This window comes from Macrobrachium nipponense, chromosome 9 (genome assembly GCF_015104395.2).
Source record: "Macrobrachium nipponense isolate FS-2020 chromosome 9, ASM1510439v2, whole genome shotgun sequence".
NCBI classification, from domain to species: domain Eukaryota; kingdom Metazoa; phylum Arthropoda; class Malacostraca; order Decapoda; family Palaemonidae; genus Macrobrachium; species Macrobrachium nipponense.
This window is the reverse complement of record NC_061110.1, coordinates 77,898,820-77,915,361: the sequence shown is the minus strand read 5'-3', so window position 1 is coordinate 77,915,361 and position 16,542 is coordinate 77,898,820. Positions and strand designations below refer to the sequence as shown.

At 37.8% G+C, this 16,542-nt stretch overlaps 1 protein-coding gene across 1 annotated transcript; it reads right to left on the bottom strand.

The window, feature by feature from the left end:
• Window positions 1–3,990: 3,990 nt before the first annotated feature.
• LOC135218336 (FK506-binding protein 5-like) lies at window positions 3,991–13,396 on the bottom strand. Its single transcript, XM_064254564.1, is given in 3 exon segments — window positions 3,991–7,741; window positions 7,743–8,817; window positions 13,241–13,396. Coding segments are annotated over 3 exon segments (2,442 nt in total). The 5' UTR covers window positions 13,370–13,396; the 3' UTR covers window positions 3,991–6,503.
• Window positions 13,397–16,542: the final 3,146 nt, after the last annotated feature.

Genomic DNA, 16,542 nt, shown 5'->3' with positions numbered 1-16,542 from the left:
TCTTAGAGTCCATCCATTCCTTCATTAATTTCAAGGCTCTTTTCGAAGAGCGCGATAATACCATCTTCGTAAAGTCGGATTCTTTAGAAGCCTTCCCTAAAGTGAACTCTGAAGGTGGAGAACGAGGGGCAGCTGGCACAAAACTTTCTGGAAAAAGTTCCGCAAAAACTTTCATAAGCCTTTTAAGATCTGCTGAAGGTTGTAGATCTGTTTGATATTCTTCCTCGGAAACGACTTGCATCTGATCAAAAGGAGAATGGGGGATGTCATTCATTCTTTCTTCTGATTGAGACACAACTGATGTAGCGATGTCATGTTGCGTTTGTGCATCCTGCTGTCCAGTTTCTTGATGCCTGGAGTCTTGTCGTCCAGTACCTTGATGCCTGGTGTCCTGGCGTCCTGTCTCATGACGATTTTCGTCCTGGCGTCTTGCTTCAAGACTTTTTTCGTCCTGGTCGTCTTGCTTCAAGACGTTTTTCGTCCTTGCGTCTTGCTTCAAGACGTTTTTCGTCCTGGCGTCTTGCTTCAAGACGTTTTTTCGTCCTGGTGTCTTCCTTCAAGACTTCTTTCGTCCTGGCGTCTTGCTTCAAGACGCTTATCGTCCTGCTGTCTTGCTTCAAGATGTTTTTCATCCTGGCGTCTTGTTTCAAGACGTTTTTTCGTCCTGTCGTCGTGCTTTAAAACGTTTTTCGTCCTGGCGTTTAACAGTAAGAGTAGCAGGTTGATATGACTGCATAAGAGAGGAGAGTTTCTGCTTAAAATCTTGCAGTACGGAAAACTGTGGAGCTTCTTGCTGCTGGGAACAGACTAGAGAAGTTGCAAAGTCAATCTCTCTCTCTTCATTCTGTTCGTCTTGAGATGAAAGGCCTGAAGAACGCCAATCCGAGGAGGAGCAGGAGCATGCACTGAAGGCATCCAATCGTCCGATGCTTCCTTTACTCCTACCAAAGACGACGGCCGCCTGTGCGGTATCTTACGTCTTATATTGGTAGGAGAGCAAACATCGGAGACGAAAGGGAAGCGAACAGGAGTTGTAGCACGCACCGAAAGTCTCCCTTCGTCCGATCCTTCCTTACTTCCTGCCAAAGACGACGGCCCGCTTGTGCGACATCATGCGTCTTGATTTGGCAGGAGAGCAAGCATCGGAATCGAAAGAGAAACGATCCGGAGTTGCAGTTTGCACCGAAGGTTTCCCCCTTTCCAATATTTCCTTGCCTCCTACCAAAGACGATGGTCACCTATGCGACATCTTACGTCTTAATTTGGTAGGAGAGCAAATATCGGAACCTGAAGGGAAGCGCTCGGGGCTGCTCCAATGACTACATCCTGGACGCTCTTGACGTATATCGTCCTGGCGTCCAGTATCAAGACGCTCGGCGTCCTGGGATTTCCTTTTAATGGGTCTGGATTTAGAAGTCTGACGCCAGCCCCGTCTGGGTACTGCGTCGTCAGAAGACGAAGAAAACACTTTAACCTCGCCTTTTTTCCTATAGCGAGGGTGAGCGTCCTGGGGATCGTCTACAGGTACGCTCGAGGGGACGACCGCTCGGGAGCTAAAACCTCTCGCCTCCCTTCGTCGGTCGACTTTCCTTCTCACAGGGGTTGGTGAGCTTGGAAGAGGTCTAGGACTAGGAGCACGACAAGTCCGAGCGGCCGCACCCTCCACTGCACTTGCACTAATTTCACTATTCACTTTAATATCTCTCATATTAGACCATAATTTATCCCTGTCTTGTGCCAGGGATTCTACCCGTTGACCAAGGCTTGAATGGCCGTCATCATGTCCTGTAATGATGGACTTTTACCTGTTTCTGAAACTGGATTTGGTAATGATACAACAGGAGGAGGATCAATAGGATTATCGAGGGATAGAGAACTATCTATTCCTTGACTGTCTATGGAGGAGCGAGACAAGGTCTTCTTCGCTCTCCTTATCCTATCCTTCTCTAATTTACGCACATAGCGGTGCGGTAATATTCAATCCATTCAGTCTCAGGCAAGCCCACACATTCATCACATCTATCACCTATCTCACAAACTTTTCCTCTGCATTTACTACAAATAGAATGAGGATCTAAAGAGGATTTAGCAAGTCTAGTCTTGCAACCTTTCACACACATTCTCAAACTTGAAGCAGAATCAGACATGATGAGAAATCAAAAAGAGAGATCAAAAACAAGCAAAGGTCAAACCAACAATATCGAAACGAAATCAAAATCCAATCAAGCGAAAGCCAAAGCCAAAGTGTACTTCACCAAATAATACTGCAAAAGACACGGGCTATAACGAGCGAAGTTCCAACGATGTCACCGTAGCGGCGGCAGGGAAGATCTGCGGAATAGTTGGTATGGTGCTACGTACCTGGTAGAGGGCGCACAGGTGGTGCACCTGACTACCCAATCGGCGATTGCCGCGAGTTTTGAAATTCTGCCGTGACGTCAGGGACGTAAGCTATATATATAACTACCAGGTGAGTTAGATGTTTGAAATACGTGATTTAAACCAACTGCTGCACAAGGCTTTAAATAATTGCTATTAACATTACACTCTTGTTATACTGCCCAGCAGATAAACAGTATCAATTATTATCACTCTAACTAGAAGAGTTAAACTTGAATAAATCCAAGAAAAACTTGAGAGTTGAGACCCATCACTTTAGGGCATGGCCCTCCATGACTTTCCTATTGGTGTACAAGTCAGTTCTATAAAAAAATATAACCTCCAAACTATTTAATCTACCAGTGATTCTGTCTTAGCCATATTGACTGATAAGCTGGGGTCCTGCAAATTAAGAATGTATGAGACAAAACTACCATAATGATAAATAAAGCTTCTAATGAATCTACCTTAATGCAAGTTATGTAACTAAATTCACCTTAAGGTTTATGTATGTACAAAAATCAACTTAAAGCCATATACAAATAAACCAACTAGTATATAAAAAATACAATCAACTAGTATGTAAAAAATAAAAAAATTGGGACCAACAAATAAGGTTTAACAGACAAATGTTATTCATTTAATACTGAACATGAACATAATATACAAAGTATCTTTTTGTCTTGGTGAATGAGACATTCTTATTATGAAACCTGTAATACTGAATAAAATGAAGGGCATATGTACTACGTATACCTCTTACCCCTAAAGCAGGGTTATTACAAAAACATGCCCAAATATTACTTTAAATGAACACAACCATATTCTGAAAGTTAATCTAAAATACCAAAAACACATTAGATTACCTCTTGAAATATCAACTTCCTGTGCAACATATTAAACTAAAATATAAATAATAAATCAATACTGGTGATTTGCATACATAAACAAGGCCATAATTTTCTGCATGAAAGAAAATCTAATACTAACCATACATGGGAAAGTCAAAGCAAACTACCTAAGCTATAACGAACAGTACTAGAAATATTCATACAGGCTGAAAATTTTACGTTGTAGTACTCGACAAAATCAGCTAAAAAAGAAAAGAAAAAAAGAAATAAAAAGTGGGGGAGGGGATAAGTTTTTACCCAAGATGAACTGATATAAGATATATAAAGCTAATCTAGCTGCACCAAGAAAGAAAAAAAATTACAGCCATCTCGCATATCTACACAAAATATACAAATACAGTATGATTACAAAAATTTCCATAAAAAAAACTCCAATAATAACTTTTAACAATGAAAAAGTGTAACACAGCCCTTTATATATTTACTATTAATCCTTGATTCTCTTTTCCTCCCTATTCTATAATGCTATAAAGCTATGTGCCTTATCATTCATTCTGGTTTAATTTACAAATATTGGACACTTCAATAATGGGAAGTCAAATGTTTGTACCATTGACACCAACGGAAGAACAATTAATAACATCCTACAAAGACCTAACAGGAAAAGGTTTGACATAAATTTCATTATTTCTGTTAGGACGTCAGAAATCTGTACAAAGCTATATGAAAAGACAAATTATGTAATGCAATAAAACAAATCTTAATGTTTAAAAATCAATACATATACAGATTTATCCTTCAAATATACAAATCAATATGGGTGAAATAACAATGATAAAAAATTCAAAATACCTAAAAAGACCACTATGAAATGGATACAAATATCAATCCAAACTTTTTCACAATAACAAAACAACACAATCAACTGACACAAGTACTACACTGTACTTAATGTCATGTTACAAGTAGTTCTACGGATCAATAATTGTAAAAAAATTATCATTACTTTGTTTTGACATAAATCAGCAGAGCTTCAAGTTACATTTTCCCTACATGGACAATTTACCTGTTACATTTTCCCTACATGGACAATTTACCTGTAAAAGTAAAAACTGCTTCATATGAGGACTTTCACTATCTTTAGAGCTTTCAAGGAAGCCTCATATAATCTATAATTGTTCAAACATACAGAACTACAGTACTTTTCTGTAAACAAAATAATTTTATAAAAAATCTTTGGCAAGTCTTCAACTGCCTTTTACACATATACTGTACATTTTTCTTAAACAAAAATACTGGCAATTGTGTAAATAAATTTATTTCCAGGCCTTCAAACAACTTTTACAAAGCTCAAAAAGTTGAAAGGCTACAGTTTACCTCCACTGTGATTCCAACAATTGCATACACATAACCACGGCAATGAAACATGACACAAAAATGCCCTTGGATCATACAAATCTTATATGTATAGTCTTTAGCACACAATACTTCGGTGAAATGATTGTACTTATGTAGACTGGGACTCTGGAACAACTAGTTAATAATAAATTCTGTCAAGTACTGTAAACACAATCAAATTCTTCTTAAGCCAATTTTCTTCATCAAGGAAAATATGCTCAGCTATTCTAGTTATGTCCTGAAAAGCCTACTTAGAACATGCAAAACTTAAAACTCTACAACTGCCAAAACTATATATCAGATCCTTGGACAATTTACAAATTAGAGAAATAAGATCAAACATCAAAATTATACACACATAATAAAAAAAGTGATATGTGTCAACGAGACTAGATATAATAATTTTAGAAAAATTTAACTGTATGTGAAATTATATTTATCAAGTCAGAACGATTCAAGTATGTGAAACTATATTATTAAGTAGTTTAACCAGACCACATACTATCATATTTATATTGAAATATTCATTAGTGTGTTAGTATGAAAAGGCCAGCTTACATAACACAAACAAAATTTGAAAATGACCTATAACTAAAATTTGGCTTGTTTTCTGTATCACACTTATGCACTCTGTATTAAATTACTGAAATGTACCAAGACCTTGAAATAAATTATCAAAGGAAATAAATTAAAAGTACTTTTTAATGGGTAAAAATGTTTGATTCTTTTTTTCATGTAAATGGCTAATAAGAAAAAACAATCTGTTAAAAAAGTTGTTTTAAGGCACAATATTCAGTGCCCTTTCAAATTATGATGTATTTGCTACTACATATCTGTTTATCTTGAAGAAACACCTTTGAAACAGACTAATGTGACCTCTTGAACATAAAATTCAAGTCCATTGTAGTACTGGCCAAATAGCATATGATTCTAATTAATGATAAAACAAGAGCAAATACTGGAACAATTAACAGTTTTCCACAGAGAGCAAAAATTACAACTGCCTACCTAACAGGGTTAATCAGTTAAAAAGAATACTGCATTTCAGGTTTTGCAAACACAAGGTCTGAACTACCACTGCATGTTAAATTTACATACAGTACTGTGGTGAACAATATTAAAAAAAGGATGTCCTGAGTCCATACATTGCAAAGTTTTCTTAAACATTTGCATATTTACAGTATATTAATTAAATAATACTGAAATAATGCCTATTACCAATATTTACTGCAAGTATAAACAAAACCTGCACATTTAGAGAGAACTAACAACAATTACAATAACCTTCAGTCCTATGTTTCTAGTAAGGAGAGGTACAAAAATACTCTGAGTGCTACACTTTTTCCTTTGAGATAGCTGCACTAAAATTAGATCCAAAGAACAAAACATTTTGCTCTTGAAACCAAACAAAGTCAAGTTAACCCATTTTTTCCTCTGACATAGCTGCACTAAAATTAGATCCTAAGAAAAAAACATTTTGCTCTTGTAAAAGAGCAAAATGCAACACATACAATAATTGTTTTTCAAAAATAAAATTCAACATAAAATACAGAGCTGCAAAAAACAGATGAAACCAGCCTTTCCATTTACCAAATTACATCATTTTTAATTTGTATGATCCGTAATGGACTTGGTACAGCGAAATTCGATCGTGGGTACATTACACAGTCAAGGCATGACATTTATATGATTACTGCTTTCTTAATCAAATGAGTGGGATCCTTTGACACTAAAAGAAATATCTACAGTCTACTTCCAGTTTATGGCAACACTTCTCTTATCAACTTTGTATACTTAGCAAATAATGCAACATTAACTGCAATTACCAAGCAAACAATTTAACAGACTAAATATGGATTACCTTGGATTCACTTTTTACATAATAACACACAGCCTTGAAGTAGTTTTGGTTGAGCTAGTAGGTATCCCTTGAGTAGATATATTTACCAAATCACAATCCACTTCTGACATTCCCTCTGATGATTCTATGACAACCTTGGAATTAATGTGTGAAACAGTACTGGAAAGACTGACAGTACTTGCATGTAAGTGACTCTCTGTTTGTTTCTTGGCTCTGCTACTTTTCTTTAATTTTGTAGTTTCCAAGTCTGGTTCTGTGTGGAGTGATTCACGGTCTCTCACTTTGTCCTTAGTAGGAGTATTTACAATGCTTCCTTTCATGGTATGTTTTGGTAGTGCTTTATTCACAGATTCCACTTTACCACTTGGTATTCCTGTAATATGAGACTTTACGGTGGATAGAGCTTTTGAAGTCCTGAGAGAAGTTTTACTACCATTACTAAATGATGATAAAGGAGCTAATCCTATTGTTTCCGACTCATCTGATGGGTGAATGACAATGAAGTTTCTTTTGATAGTTCCATCTATTACCATACTACGGATTCCTACTCTTTTGCCAGAAGGAGTGTCACATTTCGCATCATCACCGAAGTCCAATGTGGCAGTAGCATTATATGCACCAGGATCTTCACTTTCTGATCGAGCAACTTTTTCCCTCTCCTTGTTTTTCTTGGAACTCAATGATGAGACGCTTCTACTTCTCTCTTTCTTTATAGAAATATTAAATATTTTACTCGACTCTTTGCTTCTAGCTGCGGGAGAAGCTGATACTGAGGCTGATTTTGATACTGAAGATTGACTGCTGAAGTTTTTGGGCAGATCTAAGGATGAGTGTCTTTCATGATGATTTTTTTCTTTGCTTTTTGGAGTTCTTGGAGAACGCCTTGGACTTCTTTTTGGGGGAGTAGGACTCCTAACAGGTAAAGCCAGTAATCCATTTTCATCTTCTCCTTCAACTGACTTGTCTAATTCTTCTCCAGTTTCATTTTTATCAACCTTTTTACTTTCCAGAGATCTTAGCGACAAGTCAGATGAAGGTTCTGAGGAGGACTGCTTTGCATGACGTTTCGGTGGAGTGGGCAGAGGCACATCAGGACTATGAGACTGCGATTCATCTTTGCTTGAATTTACATTTTTTTCCTTGCCTGAATTTAAACCATTTTCCTTTTGGTTCTGACGCTGCCTCGGTGATGGAGAATATTCATCAATATAAACAACATCATCATCATCATCATCATCATCGTGCACCTTCACCCCTTAACAAAGTTGATGCAAGACTACTACTGCCTGCAATTGTAGCACTAATGCTTTTTCCATCCACATTACCAGGGACACACAAATCTGATGGTTCTATAATTCTAAGCTCTACTTTACTCCAATCATTGGAAGACTGGTGATTCAAACTCTTCAAATTGACATTAGTTGAGGATCTATCACTAGAAACATTATTTACAGAGGATATCTCCTCAACACATTCATTATGCACTGCATTTTGATCAGACTTTGATGGAACTGAGGTTACAGTGACAGCTTCCCCCTGAGATTCATGTGGAATTTTTTCAGACTTACCCCTAACATCTTTCTGAGAAATCTCAGCAGAAACCATCTGACTGACCTTGACAGCTGAAGTTCTTTTGCTCTGATTGACATCCACATCCGAAGTCTCATTTTTGTTAGATGTTGGTCTTACTAAAACTATCTTATGATCAACTCCCTCAACCTCTAGGACTGTTCGCATACTAACTGCATCTTTGTCATCATCATCATCATCTTTATCGATGGCATCTTCAATGTCTCCATCTTTTACCTCTTCATCAATGTAGTCTCTAGGTCTTTGCTGAAGATCATAATGGCTGAAACTCTTCCTGTTTTCTTTGACTCCACTTTCATTATTTTCAAGAACTGCATCAACATCTTTAACAATCTGATCATTACCTAACTTGCTACATACAGCTTGTCCATCAACAACAACAATCTTTCTTTTTTCATCAAGTCCAGCATGCACCTTTACATCTTCATCTGACTTAGTCCTGAACTCCACCTCTTCTTCAGTCTCTGTTTCCTCCTCTTCTTCTTCTTCTTCTTCTTCTTCTTCTTCTTCCCCATCTTCATCTCCAAGCTCTTTACCTTCATGTAGTGTGTAATTACTGAGAGATGACTTACCCCTTAAAGAGGGCCACTGTTCACCTACCTTTGAAAGTTCTCCATTGGCACTACGGGATTTCCTTACAATAATTGGAGTGTTTCCATACTCACTAACTGCTGATGACCTCCTTGTCCCAAATGAGAGAAAACTTCGATTATCAGCTTGGTGTTGACTCAACTGTTCCTGAAGAAAAGACAGACTATATCTGGCTGACACACTCAAAGTTATAAAATATGACACATTTTAAAAGTAATTTGTATTTTTCCTAGCTATACAAACCTTACATTTTTACATAAGAAATTTGCTTCAGCATAGCTGGAAGATGTATATTCAACTCTTAAATAAGGTACAGTGGGCCTTCCTGTATTTGAGGACTCAGGGATTCGCGGATTTCTCTCTGGACCATAGCTACACACTATTTGTGGGAAATTTACCTATTCGTGGTTTTCCGACAATAAATAATCACTAATTATTGTATTTTGATGTTATTTTCATGACTAAATATATTTTTATGGTACAAAAATGATTTACTAATTTTAAAATATTAATATTGATCAATACTGTATTCGTAAGTTTAATAAGATTAAAAGATGTCACATAATAGCAATAATAATTCTCTCTCTCTTACAGAGATGTATATTTTTTTGCATGATAAATAAATGATTTACTAATTTTCAAATATTAATATTAATGTAAAGATCAATCAATTCATTAAAGAAAATACTATAGTGAATTATTAAGATTTTAGTTTATAAATTAAAATATTATGTAAGAATGAAGGAAATCCGTCTTCACGCAACTCCCTTTTGAACTCCCGGTACCAATCTGGGGTGGCTGAGGTCCAACAGCTGTCAAATATATAAAGTAATGTGACTGGAGGGGAGGGAGTGTTTCTCTCTCTCTCTCATCTCTCTCCTCTCTCATCTCTCTCATCTCTCTCTCTCTCTCTCTCTCATCTTTCTCTTTTCTTTACTGAGATGAGAGATTTTTATAGTACTTGTATGTATACGTAATATGTTTATTAATATTTTCAAATAATAATAATAATAATAATAATAATAATAATAATAATAATAATAATAATAATAATTGTAATCACAAAAATCATATGTGATAGTATTTTAAAGAAATACTACAATAATCTTACCATTTTGCTCTTTCAAATAAGGATAACTCTCTCTCTCTCTCTCTCTCTCTCTCTCTCTCTCTCTCTCTCTCTCTCTCCTCTCTCTCTCTCTCTTACAGAGATGTATGTTTTTTGTATGATAAAAAATGATTTACTAATTTTCAAATATCAATATTAATGTAAACAGCAATAATATCAATTCATTAAAGAAAATACTAAAAGTGAATTAGTAAGACTTTAGTTTATAAATAAAAAAATTATTTATGAATGAAAGAAAATCCATTCTACCCGCATCTTATCTTTGAACTACAAGTAGCCAAGCTGACGGTGGCTGGGGTCCAACAACTGTCAAATATATGAAGTAATGTGAAAGGAGCAGGAAAGTGTTTCCCACACAAGTTCATTTCATTTCTCTCTCTCTCTCTCTCTCTCTCTCTCTCTCTCTCTCTCTCTCTCTCTCTCTCTCTTACTGAGATGAGAGATTTTCTATGGTACATGTGTATATGTTTATTAATATTTTCACATAATAACAATAATAATATTAATATATTAATGAAATTCAAAATTCATGTGATAGTATTTCAAGAAACAATAATCTATCCATATCACTCTTTTAAATAATGATAACTAACTCTCTCTCTCTCTCTCTCTCTCTCTCTCTCTCTCTCTCTCTCTCTCTCTACACTCTCTCTTCTTCTCTCTCTCTCTCTCTCCACACAAGATAAATATGTCATAGAGGTAACTCTAGCCCTCTGTTTGGGCTGGAAGTGCATGTATACAGTATATCTTTAAGGGCGTTACTACATTTTATGGTAAAATAATATACAGTACTAGCTTTCAAATAATATTAAGATTAATGAGATTAAACAATAACAATAAAATTTCTCTCTCTCTCTCTCTCTCTCTCTCTCTCTCTCTCTCTCTCTCTCTCTCTCTCTCTCTCTCTCTCTCTCTCTCACTTACATATGTTTATTTGTTTTATAGTATAAACAAATTATTTACCTTATAACTAATTTTCAAATATTAATAAAATTAATAAAAAATAGCGATTCCCAGTCTTTTATCCACTTGGAGGATGAAGGGCGGGGGAGTAAATGACAGTTTGATATACGTATTGGGGTTTCTCTCTCTCTCTCTCTCTCTCTCTCTCTCTCTCTCTCTCGTCTCTATCTCTCTCTCCTCTCTCTCTCTCTCTCTGTTATTGGTTGTAAGTATATATTTTTAATGGCAAAATGTTTAAGATGACTTTGAAACGATATTAATATTATAACCTCAATGATTAATACAGTAATATGTTAGTAATTTAAGGTAAAATTGAAGTAGGATGTTATTTAAGGTACACATTTGGTATCTGAACTTTCAAGATAGGCAATTATAAGCATTTTTAGTGGTGGTTCTAGCTACTCGCAGGGGTGTCTGGTACACATCCCCCTCGAATATGGGGGGAACACTGTAGATAGATAGTTAACTACCATCCGTTGGGTGGGAGACCTCACCACCAGAACGGTAAGCATTCACTTTGCCTTTTGGCCCAGGTATCAGAATGAGGGGTGACAAGAGGTGGGCCGTAAATGAAAAGACCTCAGGTTTGTTTAGTTAGGAAAAATACAAATTACTTTTAAAATCTGTCACTTGTTCCTACACAATACAAAAACCATCAGTCTTTACATGAGGAAGACTTCCTTCCTTGGTGAGAGGAATCTGAGTAAGCTTCTGAACTGACTGGTAGTTCTCCACACCTGCACCTCCTTTCTAGTTGTGTAGAGCAAAGGAAGGAGTCCCTGCCTCTGACATGTTAAACATAAATGTGCTCAACTGTCAGACTTCTGGACCTTTACAAATGAAAGTGTGTGTATGCAACATCAATCTGAAAAAGGTTGGGTTAAATATATTTTTATAATAAAATATGATCTAGAGCTTCCAACACTATAGCTATACAATTACTGGGTAAGTCTCGTATACAAAACTAAGAGTTGGTGACAATAAACCTATAATAGGTTTGATTTATTGTCAGGCCCTCTCTACCCTTGTTAGGGAGAGGGTAGGACTTGCTCCTGTTGATCTAAAGAATATGCGGGACAGTGACCTTTGTCTAGGAGAGCTGATGGGACCAGCATCCATCTCCTTCACTGACACTTCACTTGGCACTTATTCACTATACATACACTTTCTCCACTTTGTCCATGAGGACTCTAAGAGACAGTCCCAACTCCAAAACAGAACTTACTGCTAGGCTGAACTTCTTGTCGAACTTATGAATTAATCCTAGACTCTAGACTGGCAACGGCAACAGGTTTGGAAGCAAGGGAGCTGAGCACTGGAGTAGGAGGAGGGAGAGAAGGAGGGCTGAGGATAGGCGAAGGATTGTTATCAAGAGTAGAAGGAAGAGCCAGACTGGCGTCTGCCTTAGGCCTAGGGTAAGACTCCCCACTGACAGAAGCCCTACTTTTGGCTCTAGTGGCTACCTTCCTGATCCTGTTCTTTTCTAACATACTTATGTGAGATTCCAAAAACTTCCAACTACTTTCAACCCACTCCTTACATCCATCACAAGTAAGATCTCTCGAACATACCTGTCCTCTACAATTGCAGCACATAATGTGTGCATCATACAGCTTGGTCAATCTAGCCTTGCAGCCTTCGCTACAATAGCGAAGACTGGAAGCACTAGAATCAGACATACATACTAATAATACGTCTTCTAAAGCTAAAACAAGAAAAAAACTAAAGAAGTTAATGCAACCAAGCTGAAGGCAACAGACAAAAACATAACTAAAGAAGGTACATCACCGACTTCAGCAAGCAATAGAAAAAACGGCGAACACGAATTCAGGAGCAAGACGACGTGTTCTTGGGTGCGCTGCATGAAGAAGAATGACACCATTGGCTTCTGTTGTTCGCAAGCTCGCATTGTGGTGGACGAGACCTGTCACCCCAGCATTGCAACAGTCATTTGTGTGCAAATTTTTAAAATTTAGGATGATGTGTGAGGCCAATTGTTAGCTAAGTAATTACTTGGTAAGTTACTTAAATAAAACTGTAACTCTGGGAACCCATTAATGACTCCATTTCACCACAGTAAAGTGATCAATAAGTGCCTGGCAACAGTAGGTGAGTGAGCGTATTCTCCAACTCACCCTCCATAACCACCAGTTAAATACCTTATTACTAGGTTTCAACAACTAATTTAAGCTTATCCTGAAGAAAATTCAAGCTCATCCTGAAGAATACTCCTACATAAAAGGCAAAGGTTTGCATTCATATGGGAACAATTGAGGATTTTAACTCGCATGAACACAGTTAACATAAATTAAAATCATAACATGTTTTTAAAAAGCGAATTAAAATATTTACCTATGTATCAAAAGAAAAAGACCCCAAAGATCAGCATGAAGTTCTTTACATTTGAAATATAATAGTAATGATATTACAAATGACAATTACCTAAATCAAAATGTTACTTCATAATGAATTCCTCACCTTAAATAAGACAAGTGAAGTGTCTTTATAACGTTGTTTGATGCCAACAACATCTTCTGGATAGACACAACCAAGGGATTCATCCAACAACTCCTTTCTTCTAGCCTCAGCAGACACGCTGTCCACCATGTTTGATAGCTTCCGTCATACTGATACCCTACTGAAATTGACAAAAAAATTCATATTTTTAATTCTCACTGCTGCAGACTCCTTAAGAGAAATACTAACAAGTTTTAAAAGCATTCTGTAGTTTTCCTAGTTAACAAACCAAAACTTTTAAACATGAAAATTTTTCAAAGACCAGCAGTACCTCAGACTTCGAATTCAATCCTTTCCAGAAGGCTGTTCAAAATATGATTTTTTCGAAATATGAAACAAATATCTCCATAACAAGTAAAGGGAATCAGGATAATTTGTTCCAGTCAACCCAAAAAGTCCCCCTTTTCTCATTTTTTTTATCATTAATGTGTTCCAAAGTTAAATTAAGAGTGTAAAGTATAAAATATGTTAATAAAAATGATATTGTTATGATACAATAAAGTTTGTTCATACTTACCTGGCAGATATATATATAGCTGTATTTTCTGAAGTCCGACAGAAATTCAAAAACTTCCGGCACACACAGTGGTCGGCCAGGTGGTTAGTACCCATTCCCGCCGCTGGGAGGCGGGTATCAGGAACCAGTCCCATTTTCTATTCATAATTTTTATTTCCACTGTCCCCTGAGGGGAGGTGGGTGGGTACTTAATTATATATATCTGCCAGGTAAGTATGAACAAACTTTATTGTATCATAACAATTATCGATTTTTGTTCATGAAACTTACCTGTCAGATAATATATATAGCTGAATCCCACCGTTGGAGGTGGGAAGGGACAGAATAGAAGGATTTTGGGAAACAAATGCATGCAGATGATTTACATCTTGGTTCCACCTGTTAGCATTGCTGGCTTCGTGGTTATTGCCACGTAAGTCTGCTTGTGCTACTAGAGTTGCCAGCGAGGTAGAGACTATATAGCTGGTGCACTCCAGATGATCTGTCAACAGGGGCGAGACCACGACGTGACTAGACCATATTGACCATACCATGAGGGCTAAGAAGTAAAATAAATATATATATAAAAATATATATCACCACCTGACCAACCTAGCCAAAGTTAAGGTGTGTTAACTAAGGCTTAAGAGTTAAGAAGTCACCGTTGTCGGCGACTCAACTACTAAATTAAGAGCTCTTCCTAACCATTTTCTACAGGATAGGATGAGTGGTACTACTTGCCCCCAAGATTGTGTCTGCAGACACGTATGGCCCTAGCGAGCAGCAGATCTCATATGCCATCTTCACATCTCGCAGGGAGTGTGAATTGAACACAGAGTTGCTTCGCTAAAACATGGTACTCAGGATGTTGCTGAGTGCCATGCTCTGTTGAAATGCTTCCGAGGCCGCGCCCTCACCTCGTGAGCATTCAAATCAAAAGATTTCAAATCTTTTGTGCCAACAATGAAGGAGCTTTTTTGAAAGAACTCCTTAACAATAAAGCCAGGGTGTGTTCTTCGATATGGGCAAGTCTGGTCTTTTCGGAACACTGCAGATTGTCCGTACGACTTCGACTTTCTTGAGTTTTATGTAGATAAAACTTGAGAGACCTGACAGGGCACAGGACTCTCTCTGGCTCCTGCCCAATAACTTGTGCTATCCTTGATTCCAAGCTCCTGGCCCAAGAACAAGACGGGTTTCCATTCTTAGGCCACAACGGAAGGCTTAGAGAACGCACCGCCTTGTGTTCTCTAATGCCAAAACTTCTGACGATGGCTGAAAACCTCACTAACCCTCTTTGTCGTATCTAGGGTGGTTAGAAAAGGGCCTTCCTGATCACGTGCAAGAAGTTAAACAGGTAGGAGATGTTCGAATGCTTTGACATCAAGAACTTCAGACTATGTCTAAGTTCCATATTGAAAGCTTCGATCTGGACATGCACAGTCAGTCAGTCTGTACTAAAGTCAGGTGACCGACCAGTTGACCAGTCAGACGCATCAAGGACAGCAAGGCTGTACCCTGAAGACCATAAGGCACTATTCTTCGCTGAAGGATGAGTGTCTGGACTGCCTGGGCGATTCAAGCTAGCAAAACCTTGGGGTATGAACGCAACCAACGTCGTTAGCGAATCAACTCCTGAGCCACTCCTGACTAAAGCTTCTGGTGCCAGGAGAAAGGAGCGAGGAGCAAAAAGGCGATTCAGTCCCGAAGGACGAATGCCTGACAGTCCAACCTGGTCTCATGTTAAACGATCATCGGGGGTGTGTAAACGCAACCGACTTCGTCAACAAGAAACTCAGGGCTACTATGTGTCTCCTGATCTCGCACTAGTGTCTGACTCCGAGAAAACACGGTGAGACAAAAAGTAGATGGTGAGCGAGTTTCGAGATTCCACAGAACTCAAAGATCGTGAAGGGCTTTTGTTGTTTGACAGAAGCAAATCTCTGAGCCCAAAGGCCGTCAAACAACATATTTGCGTATTCTTTAATAGTTGTGACTGCCAGCTTATCCCATTCTTCGAACGGAAAAGGGAAGACGGCAATCTTATGCTGTCACACATCTCGATAGTCTGAACGTAGTCAGACTCAGAGCGGAGAGGTTATAGGTACCTTTCATGATAAAGTAGACCGACTCTCTCGGAAAGGTCCTTGGAAGGACGTGACCTCTGTGAATCTAGGATCTTGAAGGCCAACATGGGGCGATTAGCGTCATTGTCGCTCCCTGTGATGGTATAAATCATCTTATTACATTTCCTAAGCGTTTGAAAAGGGGAAAAGAGAGACTAAACATCCATCCCTGTTCAATATCATAGCGAAGAGATGTATGAAAGGACGTCCCTAAAGTCTCCATAACTCTCAACATACTTCTAAAGAAAGATTCCACTCGGAAGTCAGTAGTTGCTGCCGTCGATCGAGAGTTCGTACGGACTTTTGCAATCCTGTAACGAACCTCTAGAGGATCGTTACATTCTACGTCTGTTGTTATAATAGGCTCTTTCTCGTAAACCCGAACAGGGACCGAGAGAAGATACTTCCTAAGATATGAGAGCTGTGGAAGATCAGAGTTGGATATGGACCACTGGTTCCAAAAACTCGTTTCCAGGACTGGAGGGACGACAGAATTGCTTCCACTTCTTTCAGATTATGATCCAGGACATCTGAAACCCTCTCCAGATGTCCGGCACCTTCTTTCTATCACCTCAAGTGATACTTAACGCACGAGAGATGTTCAGAATCATTCCTAGATCTTTAATAAAATTTCAGTTTCC